The sequence below is a fragment of the Hemitrygon akajei genome, chromosome 10 (assembly GCF_048418815.1).
Source record: "Hemitrygon akajei chromosome 10, sHemAka1.3, whole genome shotgun sequence".
Classification (NCBI taxonomy): domain Eukaryota; kingdom Metazoa; phylum Chordata; class Chondrichthyes; order Myliobatiformes; family Dasyatidae; genus Hemitrygon; species Hemitrygon akajei.
This window is the reverse complement of record NC_133133.1, coordinates 43,149,164-43,170,474: the sequence shown is the minus strand read 5'-3', so window position 1 is coordinate 43,170,474 and position 21,311 is coordinate 43,149,164. Positions and strand designations below refer to the sequence as shown.

At 39.9% G+C, this 21,311-nt stretch overlaps 1 protein-coding gene across 3 annotated transcripts in view; it reads left to right on the top strand.

Moving 5' to 3' along the window:
* Positions 1-1,202: 1,202 nt before the first annotated feature.
* The window catches only part of med12 (mediator complex subunit 12), a 144,747-nt gene continuing 124,638 nt past the window's right edge, over positions 1,203-21,311 (top strand). For all 3 annotated transcript variants that reach the window (XM_073058129.1, XM_073058130.1, XM_073058128.1), the window contains exons 1-2: positions 1,203-1,318; positions 17,714-17,818. In XM_073058129.1, coding sequence (XP_072914230.1) covers positions 1,220-1,318; positions 17,714-17,818 — 204 coding nt within the window. In that variant the 5' untranslated portion in view covers positions 1,203-1,219. The remainder of the gene's footprint in view (positions 1,319-17,713; positions 17,819-21,311) is intronic.

The window sequence follows — 21,311 nt, the reverse complement described above, 5'->3', positions numbered from 1 at the left end:
ACTGGTATGTGCCGAGAAATTTGTTAATTTAGCAGCAGCAGTTCAATGCAAAATTTGACGTATTTCTGTTTTTTCACACCATCTCTGTAAGATGTTACAATTCTACGTTCCTATCATCAAAAGCACTGACATCAAAGGTCAATATCTTGGGTCTTTCTGTCACTGTATGACTTGAACATTAATGGTCTCTCTCGTTTGAAAGTGCCTCAGAATGAAGACTTGGATACAGTATAGTTGGTCTGATTACGGCACAGAACCGGTGGTACAGAAACTGCCCCATGAGGGGGACAGATTGGTAGTTTCAATTGTGTGCTCCTTCTGCAACTTACGATGGACTTCTGTATATTCTTGATACATGGATTTGAATACAACTTCTACATTTTGAGTTGTCATCAACCAGACATTTTCAAGAGTCAGTGAAGATGCTATTTTTTCCAAGTAGTTTGTCTCGGTAGTCTTGATTGATGAGAGTAGTCAGTGTAAATGGTTTCGGCATGAACTAGATGGGTCCACTAGATGGGCCTGTTTCAGTGCTGTATTTCTCTATTACGATAACTGTAACTCTCTGGTACCTAAAACTGAGTTAGAGAGAAATAACACAGGTGGTTCAACCAAATGGGCGTGTCATACTGTATGTCTCACAGATCAGACCTCCAACCTGATGGCATGAACATTGACTTCTCTAACTTCCGTTAATGCCCCTCCTCCCCCTTCTTACCCCATCCCTGACATATTTTAGTCGTTTGCCTGTTCTCTATCTCCCTCTGGTGCTTTCCCCCCCCACCTCCTTTCTTTCTCCTGAGGCCTCCCGTCCCATGATCCTTTCCCTTCTCCAGCTCTGTATCACTTTCGCCAATCACCTTTCCAGCTCTCAGCTTCATCCCACCCCCTCCGGTCTTCTCCTATCATTTCGCATTTCCCCCTCCCCCTCTACTTTCAAATCTCTTACTATCTTTCCTTTCGGTTAGTCCTAACGAAGGGTCTCGGCCCGAAACGTCGACATCGCTTCTCCCTATGGATGCTGCCTAGCCTGCTGTGTTCTACCAGCATTTTGTGTGTGTTGTTGTTTGAATTAACAGAATCTGCAGATTTCCTCGTGTTTGCTCGGAATCCCGAATGTCTTTGGTGGTTGGGTTCGTTAAACTCCGTCACCGCTCGGATTCGGCAATTTCCGTCAATGCTCGGCGTCGCTCGCTGGGTGAAGCCGGGTTTCCCAAAGATGGCGGCGTTCGGGATATTGAGTTATGAGCACAGGCCGTTGAAAAGGCCTCGGCTCGGGCCGCCAGACGTTTACCCGCAGGACCCCAAACAGAAAGAGGTAGGAAAAATCGTAGAGATTCCAGGGGAGGACGGCCAGTCACTCATTCAAGCAGCCGGGCCGGCGGGGTAAGTAAGCCGGCGTGAGGGAGCCGGGCCTAGAGCAGCGTCCATGTAAACAATAAACAGTCTCTGTTTCTGGCCAAACTTGGGCCCAGAACAGCTCCTCAGACATCAACGACAACCTGTAGATAGCTGCTCTCACACTGTAGGTCTCTGACCCTCTGGCTGGTCGTACTGCCTTTGTAGGACATAGTGATGAACCCGGTATGAGGGGAGGAGGTTACGGTGTGTAGTCCATTTAACTGTTGGGTTGGTACACCAGCAAAGTGTTAAATATGGATAAACGTTGTCGATAAGACCACAGAGATCACCACAAACTCCAAATGTGGAAGGCATGGTAGCTACCGTGTTTGATATTCATTGTAAAGTTGATACTTTTGAAAACTTTTAAACTTTTATGCTTGTATTATGTGTACTCTCTACACGAACCCCTTTATCGTCCGCAGATTAAAATTTATAAACATTTGATTTGTTCCACAATTTTACAAAACCCAGCATTCTCATTACCCAGATTCTTTCCAAGTTCCATGGGAATGATTTCTCTTCCCATTTCAAGACAAATTGACTTTGAAGCCCTTGTTTTCAAGTTGATCTGCTACCTTGAGCAAGTTTTAACTTTGTGAAGTCTTTTGATCGTACGCCTCCATATGGAATTTTATCATCTGTGTTTCATTATTGTTACATGTTTCTTCAGAACCTAACAACTAACATTTCCTCCTTATATCCTTGTCTAGTCTATTGCTTATCAAATTCTCCAAGAAGTCCATGTTGCTCTGCCTTTGAGACTTGACAGTTTTTTTAATCAACTGTGCAATCTGAAGCTGTTTCTTTGCAGTGTTTTAAGATGTCAGTAGCAATGCCACCTATATGTATTTTCAACAGCATTAAATTTTGTGTAACTTCCAAACTCTTAACTATTGTGTAACTATTCCCAACTATGCTTATAGAGATGTTGAATCTAAAATATAATTGTGCTACCATGATAGGGCCTAAATGTTAATTAATTTCTGCATTATATATTGATTAGATAAAAATTAAACTGAGGTGTTGAGACCAAACCAATAAGATAATGTTTAAATCATATTGTGAGTAATGAAATTAACGTTTCAGTTCAATGATCTTTCATGAGAACTAATGTACTGGCTTGGACTTTGTGATCAGCCATAAGGTAACAATGCTTACTGCTGATCTGGAAGGAAGTTACTGTTTTTTTTTGTATGAGTTTCCTATTCCTTAATATAGGGTGTTAATTCTGGAGGATTTGTAATCCAGCAAATGTGAAGTCACCAAGTAGGCTGAATGTCTAAATACATTGAAAAAATTATTTAGTAAGCCAGCAAAGAAAGGTTTAATGATCTGAGATGAAATTAAGTTTAATTAGAATGCATAGATGAGGCTAAGGTTGAAGCTGAAATATGAAGTATTTTTAGTAAAAAAAAATGTAATCTTTTAAACTTGAACATTGAGCTAAGCATTTCAGTTTTGATATACTGTACAGTATATGAATAACTTTAGACCATACGACCATAAGACATAGGAACAGAATTATTCCAGTCAGCCCATTAAGTCTACTCTAACATTCAAACATGGCTGTTTTGTTTTCAACTTCATTCTTACGTCTTCTCAACATTAATCCTCTTACAAATCAAGAATCTATTAATCTCTGCCTTAAGTACACCTAATGACTTGGCGTCAACAGTCCTCTGTGGCAATGAATCACCTCCTTCTGGCTGAAGAAATTCCTCCTCATCTCAGTTTTAGACCATGAGGCAAAGAAGTGGAACTATAGCTATAGAATGCATTGAGTCTTCTCTGTCATTTGATTATGGCTGATTCTTCTAAAGCTGGACCCTTCTACTTACGGAAACATTTTCTCCATGTCTACCCTATCCCAGTCCTTTCAATATCCAGTAGGTTTCAATGAGATTTCCCTTCATTCTTCTGAACTCCTTTTAGTACAGGCCCAGGCACAATGCTCCTTATACATTATGCCTTAATTCTTGTGAACTTTGTCTGGATCCCCTCCAGGAACAGCACATCCTTCCTTGGATGCAGAGCCTTAACAGTACATCTTTACTTTTGTGATCTGGCATCAAGTCTAGACACAGAAGCCTAGTAGTTTACACCATCATCTGTAAGATTGAATATTGATGCCTACTGCGGTTTGTAAGGAGTTTGAATGTTATCCCAGTGACCGTGTGGGTTTCCTCCAGGTGTTCCAGTTTCCTCCTACATTCCAAAGATGAATAATTAGGGTCATTGAGATAGGGGTGCTGATAGCATGGCAACTCTTGCAGACTGGCCAGCACAATCCTTGATATTTTGATTTGACACAACCGATGCATTTCACTGTATATTTTGATGTACATGTGTCAAATAGTGCTGATCTTTAAGATCTTTTATTCTTAGAGGTCTTGAAGTGAATTCTAACATTGCATTTGCTGCCTTTTTCTACTGACTCGATCTGCAAGTTAGCCTTACGGGAATCCCGAACAAGGGAGTCCCAAGTTCCTTTGCACCTCAAATTTTTTAATTCTTTCCCCACCTATAAAATAGGCCATACCTTTATTCTCCCTATCAATGTGCATAATGGAACACTTCCCTACACTGTATTTCATTTAGGCCTGGAATAATTGTTACATTGAAAATATGGCTTTATACTTACTGAAGTAACATGTAACACTTTCAGACACAACATGAAAAATAGTTCACAGGTACCTGATGTTATTTGATCCCTGATTGTAAGATTACGATGAACGTTGAAAAATGGCATACTTTGCAAAGGAACAGGGAACCACAGTTGGCATTTTGTGTTTAATTCCAGATATACATACATACTCCATTACAATTATAAAATTTGGTTTGTTTTATTTAATCTTGTTGGGAGTTCAGTATCTGCTGTTAATGACTTCTTGCATTCATTGCTGTTTACGTTAGGATGATGCTATGGTGATGCAAAATGAATTCTCACAAATGTGTATTCTTTTGGACTTAATATAACAATGAAATATATATTTAAGTTTTGTAGGAATAATCATTAACCTGAAAGCACAATAACTGATCTATGAAGTTTTGGTGTTTTTCTTTTGTGAAACAGCTAAGACGTGAGTTCAAGAAATTGATCTCTTTGAGTAGAAATATATTCATAATACAATTCATTATTTCTTTTTCCTTTTAGTCAAATTTTGTAAGTAATTTATATTGTGTGTATTGCCTCTTGAGGGGATTTGACTAGTTATCAGGGGAATGCAGTGAGGGCTGCTACAGTAGTATAGCAGTTAGTGCAATCACTTTATGTTGCCATTGACAGGGGTTCAATTCCACCTGCTGTCCTAAGGAGCTTAGGACACACAACATTCACTCCAAGCATCTTTATTCTATAAGCAAACCCACAAAAACATGAGAGAATTAGATAGAGCTCTTATAGATAGCGGGCTCAAGGGATATGGGGAGAGGGCAGGAACAGGGTACTGATTGTGCATGATCAGCCATGATCACAGTGAATGGCGGTGCTGGCTAGAAGGGCTGAATAGCCTACTCCTGCATCTATTGTCTAATTTACTAATCCTAATCTGTATGCCTTTGGAATGCAGTTCCCTGTGACTGCTGGTGTTTCCTCCAGGTATCCTGGTTTCCACCCACATTCCAAAGGCATACAGCTTAGGAATAATAAATTGTGGGTATGCTATGTTGGATGGAGGTATGATGATACTTGCAGCTGACCCCAGCAGAATCCTCAGACAGTTAGTTGTTGATGCAAAAAAACCCACTATGTTTCAATATAAATGTGATAAATAAAGCTAGTCTTTATTTTTTGATATTATCCTGAATCAGTGAATGTCTCTGCAATCACAATAATATTTCTTAAATTTCTGATTTGCGCTCAAGAACTGATATTTTTGTTCCTTTGTTTTCTAAGGCCTAGAATAAAGATGCTTGTTTTTCTTCTTTTCCAGACTGCTCTGGCTTAAAAATATTATTAGCTAACTGTTCTTCACTTGAGAGCCAGACTTAATCCTTACTTGAGAGCCAGCTATATTTTGATGCTAAGACGAAGATCAAAGAATTCAAACTTTTTATGTAGAGTTGTTCTGCTTCCCAAGTGATTGACGTGTCTAGCTTTGCTTATTAGATGCTAGTATGCACAGACTTGATTGATTTCAAGTTCAATCTCTGATTACTATTCTTCTGAATATTTAGGAGTGAATGTTGTGTATTGATATATATGAGGCAATAGATTGACTAGCCTGCTGACAAATATATTGATGATTTATCAGTAGTCTGAACTATACCCTGATAAGTCAGTATCAACATTTCAAGAGAATGAAAATAGGGGAGAAAGTTACAAAGGGCCTCAGCTTTGTTGTTGTTGTTCCTTGCCACACATTGTGGTGCATCGGGTGGCAACCATGCCATTTCTATCTTTTTCTGATTTTTACGAGGCCCAGTTGTAGATCGAAGCACAACCTGGCATGGATGGAAAGCGTGCAAAGGGCCAGCCAGAGTCAAACCTTTGACTACTCTCCTCGAAGTCCCTTGCGGATGTTGCTACACAGAAAATGCTGGAGGAACTCAGCAGGCCAGGCAGCAGTTATATAAAAAAATATAGTCGACATTTTGGGCTGAAACCCTTTGACAGGACAAGGGGAAAGAAACTGAGTAGATTTAAAGGGTTGGAGGAGAGGAGAGAGAAGGTGCTTGGCGAAGCAATCTTCTGGTCTATGTTGGCTCTCACCGATATACGGGAGGCTACACCGGGAGCACCAGACATGGTATATGACCCCAACAGACTCACAGGTGAAGTGTTGCCTCAGCTGGAAGGACTGTTTAGGCCCTGAATGGTAGTGAAGGAGGAGGTGTAGGGGCAGATGTAGCAAGAATAAGTGCCAAGAGGGAGGTTAGCAGGGAGGGATGGATGGACAGTGGAGACGCAGAGGGAGTGATCCCTGAGGAAGGCCGAAGGTGGGGAGCAGGTGAGAAAGGTGTGCTTGGTGGTGAAGATTGGTGGAGATTGCTGAAGATTCAGAGAATTATGTGCTGTACATGGAAGCTGGTGTTATGGTAGGTGAGGACAAGAGGAACTCTACCCCGGTAAGGTGCAGGGAGAATTGGGTTAGACCAGACATGCGTAAAATAGAAAAGATACAATTGAGAGCAGCATCAAACTTACAGTAATGTCTTCTTCCCCCACTTCACCATTTCCCATCCCCTTTTCTCTCTCACCTTATCTCCTTGTCCACCCATCACCTCCCTCTGGTGCTCCTCCCCCCTTTCTTCCAGGGCCTTCTGTCTCTTTCACCAATCAACTTCCCAGCTGTTTACTTCATCCCTTCCCCTTTGGTTTCACCTATCACTTTGTGTTTCTCTCTCCCCTCCCTCCACCTTTAAAATCTACACCTCAGTTTTGTTTCTCCAGTCCTGCTGAAGGGTTTGGCCCAAAACGTCGACTGTACTTTTTTCTATAGATGCTGCCTGGCCAGCTGAGCTCCTCCAGCATTTTGTGTGTGTTGCTTGGATTTCCAGCATCTGCAAGTTTTCTCTTGTTAGTATTTTATGGGTAATGGTAAGTACCATTTGTTGATTTTATTTCCTTGTGACTTGTGTTTTAAAAGTTCAAGTAAAACTTTCCTCTAAATTGTCAGGGCAAACACAGACTGAATATTATCATCTATGGTGCAAAATATAATGTTCTGCAGCTTCCAAAGCTGTGTTCACCTAGTGTACAGAATGATATGTTCTGGAGTTTTAGAATGGTAAAATGAGAGCTTTAATGCTTTTCTTAAGCAGCCAATTGGCAGAGCCTTAGTTTGTGCAGAATACAGACACATACATTTCTGGTCTTCTGCGCAATTATAACAAGGTGCAGAGCAGGCTTGAGGAATAAAGCTTCCTCTTCTGTCCAGGCACATTACAGCCTTCTGGACTGAATATCAAATGCTCCAAGTTCAGGTAACTTGTTTTTTTTTGGTCTGTATCAGAACTGGCTATATCTGTTAGTCATCTTTCTATGCCTTTGGCTAGTCTGGACTGCTGAGCATGTTCGACCACTCTTGACCACTCTTCTATTAGCAACAAGTAACACAGGAAAAGAAGCACACTCTGCTTCTGTCACATTAAGCTATTTGGACACACATTGTTAGAGATACTCCCTTTGTTTAGACATTTCTCATCCACTATTTTTCTTGCTTCTGACAAAGGATTTTGGAGCTGAAGTGTTAACTCTGCTCCCATTTCCACAGATGCTTGCTGACATGCTGTGTGTTTCCAGCATTTTCTGTTTAAAAAGTGATCTACAGCATCCCATCACTGAAAAAGAACAGTCTTAGTAAAGCACTTGAGTGTTGACTTCTAATAATGATCTGGAGGTTTAAATTGCACTCTCTAAATCTTGTTTAAAATCAAGGCAAAATACAACTCGTTACTTTATGCTGTGTACATGCAGAGGATATTTTGTACTGTCTGGTATATTTTCCTTACATATGCAGCAGTACATTTGCAGGAACTCTTCGTATCACCTCCAGGCATTAAACCTAAAGTGAATCCTGAACTGGAAATATCTTTTGTACATAATATATGTTCTTTATGCTTTGTGACTCATATAAATACATATTAATTTTGATACTTTGTGCTTTCCCCTAGAAGATCAGTATGAATTTACTTTCAGTTGCTTTGAATTACATTGCATTGCTGGATAGATGGTTTCCAACTGATTAATCTTAGGATAGAGCGGAAATATCCAGAAATAATTTTATTAAAAAATCTTTTGAACTTGAACATTTAGATAAACATTTTAATTTTGTTACATTATAGTAAAAGCTTTAGGCCCTGAGAGATCATCAGTTTCTAAATATGGTTTAATACTTGCTGAAGTAGCAGGTAACATTTTCATTTTTTTACTTGAGTTTGTTAATTGATCACTGATTTGGAAGGTTATGATGAAGACTGCAAAACAGCACGTCTTGTAGAGGAGCAAGAAACCGCTGATCAGATCTTGTTTCCTACTCAATAAGATTTCCAAATCTTGTTGAAAAACTTTGGTTAGTTAAATATGGAAGTTATATGTGAAATCATTCAGGTTTCAGATAATCAGGTTGTTTGGAGTATTTGCAACAGAATGGATTTATGTTACCAAGTATCGTGCCTGTCTTGCAGATTTAGCTCTGAGTTCAAACTTTAATGTTCTTGTTACTTCTGTACCCATATACACAACTAATTCAACTAATTGTCCAGTACTGTACTATAATTACTATTCAGGTAACTAACAGATTATAGTTGGCTGCTGAAGATAAATCTTGGACTTGTGTGAATTATTTATTTTAACATTTCAGTGCTCCTTTCTCAGGGCACAGTTTCTCAGCTAGGCTGGGAGTTTGGTTTAATACCTTATCTGATCAGATATACCATTACATCTGAAGTCAGTACTGTTTTGGAATAGCAAGAAGCTTTTCCACTGTACCAACCAACATTCTTCCCTCAAATCCCTTCAGAGAACAAGGTGAACCAGCTTTTTAAACTAGTTAGGTGACATACTTTTATTCCTACAAATGTAGGTTGAGTAAAGAGGTGGCCTGAAGCTTGGTTAAAGAGTAGAGTTTGGAAAATATCTCCGAATAAAATGATAGATGAGTGTAAGGAACTTCGGAGTTTATCATTGGAAAAGTGGGTTTGTGAGAAAAACAAGCCTATATTTATGCACTAATTCATGTAATTTTGGTCTCCATACCCAAGGAATGGTTTATTTGCACTGAAAACTGTGTACAATAGTATAGCTCTATCATAGTAATCTCTGAAGTGAGAGGTTTTCCTGTAAGGAATGACTGAATATGATTGATTTATATTCATTCTAGCTCGGTGGAGGTGTGTGGGGGGGGGGGGGGGTTACACCTGAAAACTTGCAAGTGCAGCAGTACCAGAGATCATAAGGGCCATTTTAAGTTTGCGATGAGGACACATATATCTGTACTTTCTCTGTAGCTTTATGTTTTGCATTGTTTTACCTCAATGCATCAAGAAATGATTTGATCTGTGCGAATGGCAAGCGAGTCAGGTATTTCACTGTATCTTGGTAATAATATACCAATCTGATTTAAGATGGTGCCATTGAAGGCTTGTGACAGCTTACTGGTGGTTTGAAAGCAAAGGAATTCGATTTAAAACATTATAACATTTTTAAACTAAATTGTGGTAAACTATCACTGCAAGCAATGAAGAGGCGAGTGAGGGCAAAGTGAACTCGACAGATATGCCCTGCTGGTGCACTGCAAAATCGGCTCACCTGGAGTTAGGGCCGTGCTGGTTGGAGTGGACGATTCGGAGGGGAGAAGGTGGGAGGGAAAGAGGAGTTCCAATGCCAGTCCAACTCACTCACCCACTGAGTGAGTCAGGTGGACTGGCAGTTCTTTTCCAACAGAGTACATAACAGAAGTTAATCAGTAGGCAACACAGTGGGAGAGTTCCTTGCCTTTTCATTAGTGTTATGGCATCTGTCATGTATATTTGATCAGGTAGGCTTGAGACCTGATTTGATATCCTAATTGAAAGGATGAATTTCCAAGATGGATTTCCAAGATGGAGTTGCACACTGTCACAGGCAACAATCAGCAGCAAAATTTCTCATCCTGTTCATCTTTTCTATGATAAGAAAACACTGCTGGTTATATAAAAAAAAAAGGTGCACTGTGGTTCGGAGGTATGTTATTTGGTTTGTTTGTATTTCTGTACTGTCGGGTGACAATAAACTTGAAGTTGAACTTGAATTTTGAGCAACATAGCAGTCTCTTGGTATCATTGTGAGATGTCAAAACAGCTATGTGCTTGAATTTTGTGTTGATCATGAGTCACCAACCTGCTGACGTGGTTGAGGGTGCTATTGTTTAATTTGTCTTGCACTGATAGCCATAAAAAAAGGCTGTAGTGTGGCGACCCAATTACTAGCACACTCGAACCGGCTGACAATTAGCCAGCGTGCAGGCACAAAGGAAGTAGGCCTGAGGGGGTTTCAGTACGTGCCTCTCGAGGCATCCGGCGGGGGAGAGAGGCTTTAAAGCAAGGCTGTGAAGTTGGAATAAACTTTATCTTTGACTGCAGTTTACCGACTCCGTGTCGTTATTTTAGCGCTGCGTGTAGCACACCGCTACAGTAGTATCAAATAGCTCAACGCTATAGGGGAATTTGAAGATGAGTGCTTTTGAATGTTTAAAAGGAGAAAATGAATCTGGATGATGGCTGTAAAGGCAAGGTTAATATGTGAATAGACCTACTTTAGGATGGAATATAGGTTGTGGAATTCTGGGAATTTATTGGCAATCCATCTAGGGTGAACTGAGAGGCCAGGGGATTGGACATTTGGTATATTGAAACTGACACTGACAAAAGTATCGTTCAGGATTTAAGTAGCAAAGTATTGAGGCAAAGACAAAAAAATGCAATGGAATAAAAAAATTTAAAAAAGAACTGAAAATGTCAAGTTTCAAAGTAAGTTGAGGGCAGAAGAGATTGCAGATTTAGAAACAAAGAATACTGGATACATTCAGCAGGTAAAGCAGCAACTGTGGAAGCAAAAAGTGCTTGTCAGTGTTTTCGGTGAGCCAGACCTTGCACAAGGACTGAGAGGGAAAGGGTAAGATTGCTAGCAGATAGTAGTATCAGGATGAGGTGGGGCAGGCTGGTTGGTGATGAGAGAAACCAGATGAGATGATTTGTCAGTCCTGCCAAAGGGTTTCGGTCCAAAACGCCAACTGTACTCTTTTCCATAGATACTGCCTGGCCTGCTGAATTCCTCCAGCATTTTGTGTGTGTGGTTCAGATTTCCAGCGTCTGCAGATTTTTTCTTGTTTGTGAGGTGATTGCTTTTGGGTGGGTGGAATGGGCAGATGGAATCAGGTGAGCAACAGGATGGACAAAGAAAAAGTCTAGGTTGATGATTGAGTGTGCAAATGGATGCATGGGTTATCTGAAATGGAAAATATAACATTGGGTTGTAAGCTACCTAAATTGAATAAGATAATATTTTGAGTTTAGTCTGTCCAGCACTAGGAAGGGTAAGGGGAAAACAGGTCCATGTGGAAGTGGGAAAGAGAACTAAGAAGAATTACAACCAGAATCTCCAGAGTCTTTACAGAGCTGGCAGATTCTTTGCAAAACAGTCGCCTTATCTATGTTTGGTTTCTCCAATGTAAAGGAGACTTCATTGTCAATATACACTTTTGGCCTCCATGAATGATTCTTGACCCGAGTTCTTCTAATGTTTTTTTCAAAGTACAGTTGGCCCTCCTTATCCGCGAGTTCCGCATCCACAAATTCAACCAACCGCGAATCGAGAAAACCCAGAAGTGCTCTTCCAGCTTGATGTTCGAGCATGTACAAACTTTTTTTTCTTGTCATTATTCCCTAAACAATGCAGTATAACGACTATTTTGTATAGCATTAACATTGTATTAGGTATTGTAAGTAATATAGAGATGATTTAAAGTACACGGGAGGATGTGCGTGGGTTATTGTGGATCGGGATTGAAAAAAATCGGAAGTTCTCTTACTAAGTAAGTCAGAACAGGTACATCTGGTATTATTTAGCGTCAGTTAGTCAAACGTTTGTCTTAGTATATAGTATATATTTTACCTTTCTATGCATATAAAACATTTTTTCAGGGGTGTCAAACTCATTTTAGGTCACGGGCCGGATTGGGCAAAATTCAGCTTCATGCGGGCCGGATTAGTCGGACGCGTGCGAATGCAGCTTTCGTTGCCTCCGTTTTTTCAGCCTGCTCTCATGTGTCTCAGTCTCTGCTATAACTACAAAGTGTTTCACTTTACAAATTCCGTTTCTTATGAAGAAGACTGCTGAGCAAGCATTATTTTTATGATTGGTATTAACTTACAATCATAGGCTACAAGAAAGTTGTGCTGAGGGAGAGAGATAAACGATGCTACGTTGGCTGAGATTGTTTTGGGAGCCACACCCTTTACGTTAATAAACCATTTGAAATTGAACATTAGCAGACACAAATGTAGACCTAACGAAACAAATTGTAAATGTAGGCTGCACAACTGCGCCTAATTTTTATTAGTCTGCTTCCAGCAATCAAACCCAGAAAATGAACAGAGTTAGCCTATATTTTTTTATTGAAGTGATCACATTTACAGTAATAGAATAGTCAGAAAATGAATGAATTACAATATTATGACACTCAATATTCCATAATGCATTTTGCTTACACGTCGCAGAGCATCGAACAGTGTCACTCATTTTTCATTTGCTGCTTCCAGTCACCTGGTCTTAACCAGCCTGTCAACATCAGGGACCAGTTTCTGGGCAGTTGTGATTTTCATAATGCCATTTAGATGTTTGTGTGTCAGCTGCGAGCGCAGTTTGGATTTGTTAATGTTCATTATGGAGAACGCCTGCTCACAGAGGTATCTTGTCCCGACCATGCAAAGGATCTTTGAGGCAAAGTCTGTCATCTTGGGGTACATCGGTCCGAGGTATTGATAGAATGAGTCCAGACTCACAGTCTCAAATTTATATTTCAAAGCCGAGCTACACTGAATTTCAATTAGTTCCATTTGGAGTTCCTCCGGCACATCTGATGCTGTGGTGACGGCAAACGCCAAGCAAAATAGTGAGAATTCCTTCTCGAGCTGACTGAAGACTTGAAAATGATTCTGAAACTTACTTTCCAGCCATGATATTTTGTCCTTATAGCTGTCCATATTGTCATTATTACCATGAGCGACACACACAGACTGCAGAGAGGGGAAATGAGCTGGGTTGCTCCGGGATAGTTGCTGTTGCGCTGCATTATGGGATCTGTAGTTTGTGTGTTATCAGCGCTTCATATCGCCGGGCCATTAATAATTAAAATAATAGATCTATCTAAAATGATCTCGTGGGCTGGATATAATTGTACGCCGGGCCGGATATGGCCCGCGGGCCTTGAGTTTGACACCTATGCTTAAGAACATATGTTTCAGCACTGAGCTTGAGAGCCAGTGACAGACCGTTTTCGAGTGCGCTCTCCATCCGTGCTGGGTTGATGTGGAGGATCAAAAATACAAAATCCCAAAACCCAATAATTAAACTACTGCATTACTTAGTAATAATTGTAGCTTTCATCGGGGCAGGGCCTTTCTCACTTTATCCTTTAAAATTGTTTCGATCGTTGACCGACGTAACCTAACGCTTTTACAATGACTGATGGCGTTTCACCTTTTTCCGATCGCTTTATTATTTCTACTTTATTTTCAATCGTGATCCTGATTATTTTCGTGAACAGAAACACTGCCCATTCAGAGCTCCGCTGCCGGGTCCTAATGTCCACTGCACTGAGACAGGTTAAATAAGGACTGGGGTTCCACTGGTTTCGAAGGTCCACTGCATTAAGACAGGTCGAATAAGGGACTTGAGCATCCGCATTTTTTGGTATCCAAGAGGGGTCCCACAACCAATCCCTCGCGGATAAGGAGGGCCGACTGTAAACAACAACATTTTCAAAATGTAGAACTAATCTGTCTTTGCCTCAAACGATAAGTTTGTATTCTGCCCTTTCTGAACTCTTATTAAGGGTTAAGTAACTGAGCATATCTCTGGTGGGAGATATGGCAACTAATTAGGGATTCCAGAGTCCCAGATAACAAGAGTTTGTGATGATACTCATGAGAATGCCAAATTATTTTCGTAGGTTGCTTGTGCTTTTGTGAATGCCAGTCAGAAAATTAATGGAAAAAAGTAAAATTAAGTTGATTGAAAATTTGTCAGCTGCTTCCTCTGTTGACTCAATCCAATGTTTGAAATATTTCTGGTACTTTGTGTTTGGAATGAATCCTCCACACGTATTATTTTGATCTTATTCCTTGTGAATACAGAATCTATGCCAAAGGGTTACTAAATTCTACCACTATTGAAGAAAGAGGATAATCTAGAAAGCTATGGATCAGTCGACTTTATAGTGGTGAAGACATTAATGTAAATAACCATCAGGGCTAAAATAGTTTTTCATTTGGAAAGTCATAGGTTATTCAAGAAGATCCCATGTTTTTTTATGAAGAAAATTGTTCTCACTAATGCAATTGACTTATTTATGGAATAAGAAGATGAAGCAGTAGATATATACATGGATTCCTGAAAGACATTTGACAAACTGCCACGCAGGACGCTTGTTAAAGTGACAAATTAAAATTAAGCAGTATTGGTACAGAATTCACCCAGCAGCAGGAAACAACGCTGGTGCATGGATATTTTTCAAACTGGATAGAGATAAATGCTGGCTGGTGGTGTTCCCCCAAGGGTTAGTTTTGTGTTCATTGCTCTTCAGTTATTATAAATCAACTTTATAGAGACGCATAACTTGCACTATAGTGTATGGTGATGAGGATACGTGCAGACATTGGAGTAACAAAAAGGTGGCATAGCAAAAAGACTTCAAGGTGAAGAAGTCTATTGATAAACATTGGGAAGATTAAAATGGAAAAGAAGGATCATATAAATGGTATGAGTTTGAAAAGTGTAGAGATATACGTCCCTATTGGGAGTAGTAAGATGTTGTTAAAGTTGCCCGAATTGCAGATTATTTTGGTTTTCAAATAAGAGTGTAAATACTGAAAGCGAAGAAATTATGCTAGATTTTTAAAAATGATAAATCACTGCTAAAGCCATAGTTAGGTTATTATCAAAGTCACATTTCAAGAAAGTGAGATTTTCAAGATTTCAAGGTTTCATTTGTGAGATTGGAAGGGTTATGAATATTCTCTTTGACATGCGGTTGTAAGAGTAACCTGGTAGAAGTTTTCATGATGAGCTGGTTCTGTGACAAGTACTTGTGATTGTATATTTAAATCAGTTGGAGTTGGGATCTGTACACTGTATAAAAGGGTGATGGAAATTGATTTCACAAATTATTTTAAAAGGATGTTGGACAAGTAAAGTTTGAGAAATCTATAGAGTTAGAGACGAAGTGGTTGTATGTAATGTAATGGATGATGCTACATCATTAAGCAAACAGATATTATAGGCCAAATGCCATGTGTTTTTATTCTGTCAATGAAAGGCAGCATGAGTTTAGCTTACTGGATAACTGTTCAAAATTACTACTTACTGAAACCAACTTGCTTTAAGTTACTAATTTGTTTTGTAGATTTAATACGAGGCAGATTTGTCAGTACACAGTAGTCAAGTGATTTGTATTTCAAAATATTATTTAATGCCTTGTATGCAGGGATTAAAATGTAATTTATTGAAATAGGATTTCACTGGTGTGATTTCTGAACCAATCTAATCTCACATTCCAAACAATCTTTAGGATAAGAACTTGGTTCCATGGGCATACCATCAAAGAACTATTTAATAATTTAGTGAAAAAAGCTGTAAATGTTTCAAAAAAGAATATTAATGTTATTTAGTTGTTGCAAACCATATGTTCAGTTTAATTTCAAGTTCTGCTTTTTTGATTGTGAGATGATGTATATTTGATAGATCTTTTAAGGATCGTTTATTTTACTTTGAAATGTTACCCTCAGATTAGATTTTAGTTTACAAGTAAGATTTGAATGGAGAGAGTTAGTGGTTTTTTTGAAGTGGGAGAGTATTTGTTCTGGGATGAATTTGGTGTTAGGAATGTAACTTTGTTTTAAATTATGTAGGCCAAGGCTCTTATCCTGCAACTGTATTCCCTATGAATTATTGAACAGAAAGTGTACACGTTCCATTTATTATAGTCAATTAAATCTGAATATATTTTAATGCACAGTTAGAAAATGTGCTTTACTGTAGAAGGTACACAGTTGTCCATTTATCTCCCAAATAAATCTTAAAATAAGCTGAAAAGCACAACCTCCACTGACCTGATAGAGGTGTATAAGTTGATGAGTGGCATTGATCGAGTGAAGAGCCAGTGGCTTTTTCCCAAGGCTGAAATGGCTGACAAGAGGGGGGCATGGTTTTAAGGTGCTTGGAAATAAGTACCGAGGGGATGTCAGGGGTAAGTTTTTCACACAGAGAGTGGTGGGTGCGTGGAATGTACTGCCGGCAGTGGTGGTAGAAGCAGGTACAACAGGGTCTTTTAAGAGCCTCTTAGATAAGCCTCTTTTTTTTCTAAGCTCTATGTACCTACGTGTGTGGCGCGTGGCCAAGGGGTTAGGGTGTTCGACTAGCGACCTGAAGGTTGTGAGTTTGAACCCAGCCGAGGCAACGTGTGTGTCCTTGAGAAAGGTACTTAACCCCACAATGCTCCCAGCTGAAAAATGGGTACCGGCAAAAAAGTGCTGGGGGTCAACCTCACAATAGACTGGTGCCCTATCTGGAGGTGGGGCGGGGGGGGGGGGGTTGTCTCGTACTCTCAGTCACTTCACGCCACAGAAACCGGCATAAGCACTGGCCTGATGAGCCACAAAGGCTTGGGACAGGACTTTGACTTTTTTGATGTACCTATGTGCTAGGGAAATTCTAGGCGGTCTCTAGAGTAGGTTACATTGTTTGGCGCAACATTGTGGGCCAAAAGGCCTGTAATGTGCTGTAAATTTCCATGTTCTATGTATTCTGATTCTGACATCTTATGGTCTCAGATTGCAAAACAAAAGACATTTAGTGGTCATTTTGATATAAAAGAGGAGATGCTACCAAAAGAATAATATTTAGTCTCCAGTTTCAATTGATAAAAGAAATCCAAAGTTTGGCTGTGGAGGGATTGCTGCAGTGATCTTTGGTACAGTCACATGACAGCTTTGGGTTACATAATTTAATATAAATAAAGCATAGAATACAAGAGTTGTAGTGTGAAATATTTTAAATTTCTCAATCTGATTTTGTAACACAGAGGTTGATATATTTTCTGAGATTAGGAAGATCTCAGATTACAATGGAAATTTTGATTATTGGTAATTCTGCTGGAGTTACGACATAAAACACTTGAAGTTGGTAGATTAAATGAAAAGTACAAAAGTTAAGCAGACATTTAAAGGTTATTTCTAATCTTTTACATTTTGTACATGGTCAAATAAGTTATGAAGATGGTATCTGATATCTTTATGATGGGTTTGAAGAATGCAAAGATTATTGAAAAACTAGTTCACTTTGTATGAGGAATCTTGTGACTCAAAATAATTGCAAATGCATTTGTAGGGACTTTTGTATTTGTGTATTAACACCTTTCAAGTTGCTTCGTTTTATAAAGAGTACAATATGGAATCATAAAATTAGATATAACTTAATTACTATTTTATTCAGTATTGCTTTAGATGAGTTTTATGGTTTCTCAGAAGTGTTACGATAACAATGAAGATTGTTTTGTGCTTATGTGTCAGTAGCAAAACTCTTGACTTAATGGCCCTTCTTTTGTTTCAGGATGAGCTGACAGCACTAAATGTTAAACAAGGTTTTAACAATCAGCCTGCAGTGTCTGGGGATGAACATGGTACCGCAAAGAATGTCAACTTCAATCCTGGCAAGGTGAGGTTCTCATTGTTGATCAAAGTCTCCTTGGAAAGTACCCAATCTTCAATGTCAAGATTGAATAACAAAAGGCTATACATTATAAGTGACAGGTTGACAGTGGGTCAAGATATCTGGCCTACTGCTGGAATTTAAGTGTTTCAGGTTGAGGAGCTTGGTGGAGGCATATGGTGATCACCATCCCACCAACTTCAGACTGGCCACTTGCTGATAAACATGTTACATGAAATGAAGCTGGAATCCTGTGCTACAAATAATCTAAACTCTGCTTAATTTTTTTTTTGTACACTTAACCACTGAAAGCCTCTAGCTGAGTAAGATCCCAGGATGAAATGACATTATCTGACTCTAATTGGGTCTCGGTTGTCTGGAGTAGTGTGAGAAAGCCCTTAACTGCAGGTTCATGTTCCAGCTGTGCAAAAACTAACCAGATCTCAATATTTTTGGTTACACACAGTCATTGACTCTATTTTTTTCTTACCTATTTTTGAAATGAGTTCAATAGATTTACATTAAAATGCTTGTAGATTGAAAACTTTGTCATTTTAAGTCACCATGGTAAAACGTCTTTAAATTACTGTTGATCTGGAAATCTTGGATACTTTATCTTGAACAGTCATATTTTGACTGTAATGTTTGTCTTACATAAGGTGTAATATGTCATTTGCATTTCTGATCTGTAGCTCTACAGGTGATTCCAAATCTGAATTTCAGGTCCCGGTCTAACAGCCCTTTCTAAACTATGTTTGGACACATTGATCACAATAATAGCATTGATCTATAGACACTAGGATGTCCATAATTACTGGCTTTCCTCCACAAGAACCACTATCCCATGTAGCTACTCGTCAATCTGCACTCTTTTTGCTCCAAGTGATTATGTAAGTCTTTTAAGCTTTCTCCTCTAACTGCCAGTACCTGGCTAAACAGAACTATTGTGTATTGTGCCAGAAATGGTGTGAGGTCTTTCTTAAAAGGAAACATAGAATCTATATCTTGTGGAACATATAATCAAGGTCAAAATGATGTATCAAGTAAACCAAGAACTTTAGCCAATTTGAAGAACACATTCCCACATACAAACAGTATTTTGTTTTCCAAAATACATTTGCAGTGGTTTGGCATCTAATTTAATTTTACACCCTATGCTTAATAAATCACTTGGTATAATGACCAAGTGTATGGTTGAAATACACCCAGCTGACAGAGATACTGATGGACGTATTCAGCATTTCTCTGGAACAATTCATTGTCCCCTCGGTTTTCAAGGCGGCACCATCATTCTAGTGCCAAAGAAGGCGACGATAACCTGCCTAATTGACTTGTCCATCTGGTAGCATTAACGTTATGAAATGCTTTGAGTGGCTGGTCATGGAGCACATTAAAGCCTCTCTCCCAGCTACAGTGGAGCTTTTCCAGATCACTTATCGCTTAAATCAGTTCACTGATGCTGCAATAGTCTCAGCCCTCCGCTCTGTCTTGTCCCACCTGGCAAATTGTGTCTCATATGCTAGAGTGCTGTTTATAGACTTCAATTCGTCATTCAATGCCATCATACCTCAATCTGGTGGGGATACTGTCCTAGCTGGGTCTCAACATCTGCAATTGGATACTGAACTTCTTAACAGTAAAGTCATAGTCAGTCTGTACGGGCAGCAACATGATTACGCTGAGGACTGGGAGGACAGGTGTTCCCCAAGGCTGTTTGCTCAGTCCGCTGCTGCTTACACTGCTGATGCATGACTGTTGTAGGATCCAGCTCCAACCGTGTCATCAAGTTGGCAGATGAGACAGCAGTCAAAGAGGATGTTGGATGGTTAGCTCGGATCCTTAATAATACTAAGGACCCTGTGTATGCAGTTCTCCTGATAAATGTCCCAGATGAATGGTAGGGAGACCTCTATGATCTTGTCAGCTGTTCTCACTGTCCATTGTCTTCTCCTGGTTCAGGCTTAGGTTGTACTTCTCACACCAATTCACCTTGGCCTTATCAAGAACAATGACGAGATGGAGTTTAGAGAGGAAGTGAAGCAGCTGGTGGCTTGGTGTGAGAAGAACAACCTAAGCCTGAATGTGGAGGAGACAAAGGAAGTCATTTTTGGACCAGGAAGATGCAGACAAACCATCCCCCTCCTTGAATACATGACTCCTCTGTAGAGAGAGTTAAGTGGACCAAGTTCCTTGGAGTTCACGTTGCGAATGACCTCACCCGGTCCCTTAATATCACCTCCCTGAACAAGAAGGCACAGCAGTGCCTGCACTTCCTAAGAAGATTTAGGCAAGTAAGGCTCCTACTCCCCGTCTTAACCACATTTTACAGGAGTGCTGTTGAGAGCTTCCTGACAAGTTGCTTCCCCATCTGGTATGGGGGCAGTTGGGCATCGGACCAGAAGTCCCTACAGAGGATTATGAGAACAGCTCAGAGGATCATAGAGGTCTCCCTACCATCTATTGGGGATATTTATCAGGAGTGCTGCATACGCAGGGCCCTTAGTATTATTAAGGATCCCACCTATCTATCCAGCATCCTCTTTGACTTTCTACCATCAGGCAGAAGACTCCATTGGATAAGAAAAATGGTCAGGATGAGAAACAGTTTCTTTCCCCCAGACCATTAGGCTTCTGAATTCCCAGCCGCATCATATTTGAAGTGTCATCAGTTAATCTGTTCTGTACCTTACAATATTTAATATTAATGCACTTTAGCTTGTAATTTATGTGTGATTCATCTGTAGATTTTGTAGTTACCTTCATAAGTTATCGTGTGTTAGGGTGATCCTTGAAGTGGATGGGTTGCAGCAGCAGAAGACCACAGACATACACTCAGTGGTCACTTTATTAGGTACAGGAGATATGTAATTAAGTGGCCACTCAGTATAATTTGTTTCCATTTCCTAGGGAAATCAAATTTAACATGGAGCTGTCAAGTCACCTGTTAACAAGTCATTTGCCAACTTGTTAAAATTCAGCTATACTTATTCAGTGATAAGTGGAAAAGGTAAAGGGCTGAAGGAGAAGGTGTCTGTTAGGAGTGCAGAGTGGACCATGGTGGAAAGGGATGGAGAAGGTCGGGGGGGTGGAGGTGATAGGCAGATGAGGAGAAGAGGAGAGGTAAGAGTGGGGCAAAATGGGTTGGGGAAATTACCAGAAGTTGGGAAAATTTGTGTTTATATCATCTGGCTGGAGGCGATCAGGAGGAATATCAGGTGTTGTTCCTCCAACTTGAGAGTGGCTTCATCACAACGGAGGAGGCGATGAATGAACCTGTTGGAATTGGAGTGGGGATTGGAATGTAAGTGGTTGGCCACTCGGATATTCTGCTTGTTGTAGATGGAGCAAATGAGTTCAATGAAATTGTCCTCCAATCTTTGTTGGGTCTCACCATTGTAGAAGAGGCCATATTTCATCCCCTTCCCCAATTCACCTGGCTTTACCTATCACCGTCTAGCTTGTACTCCTTCCCCATTGCCCACCTTCTTATTCTGGCTTC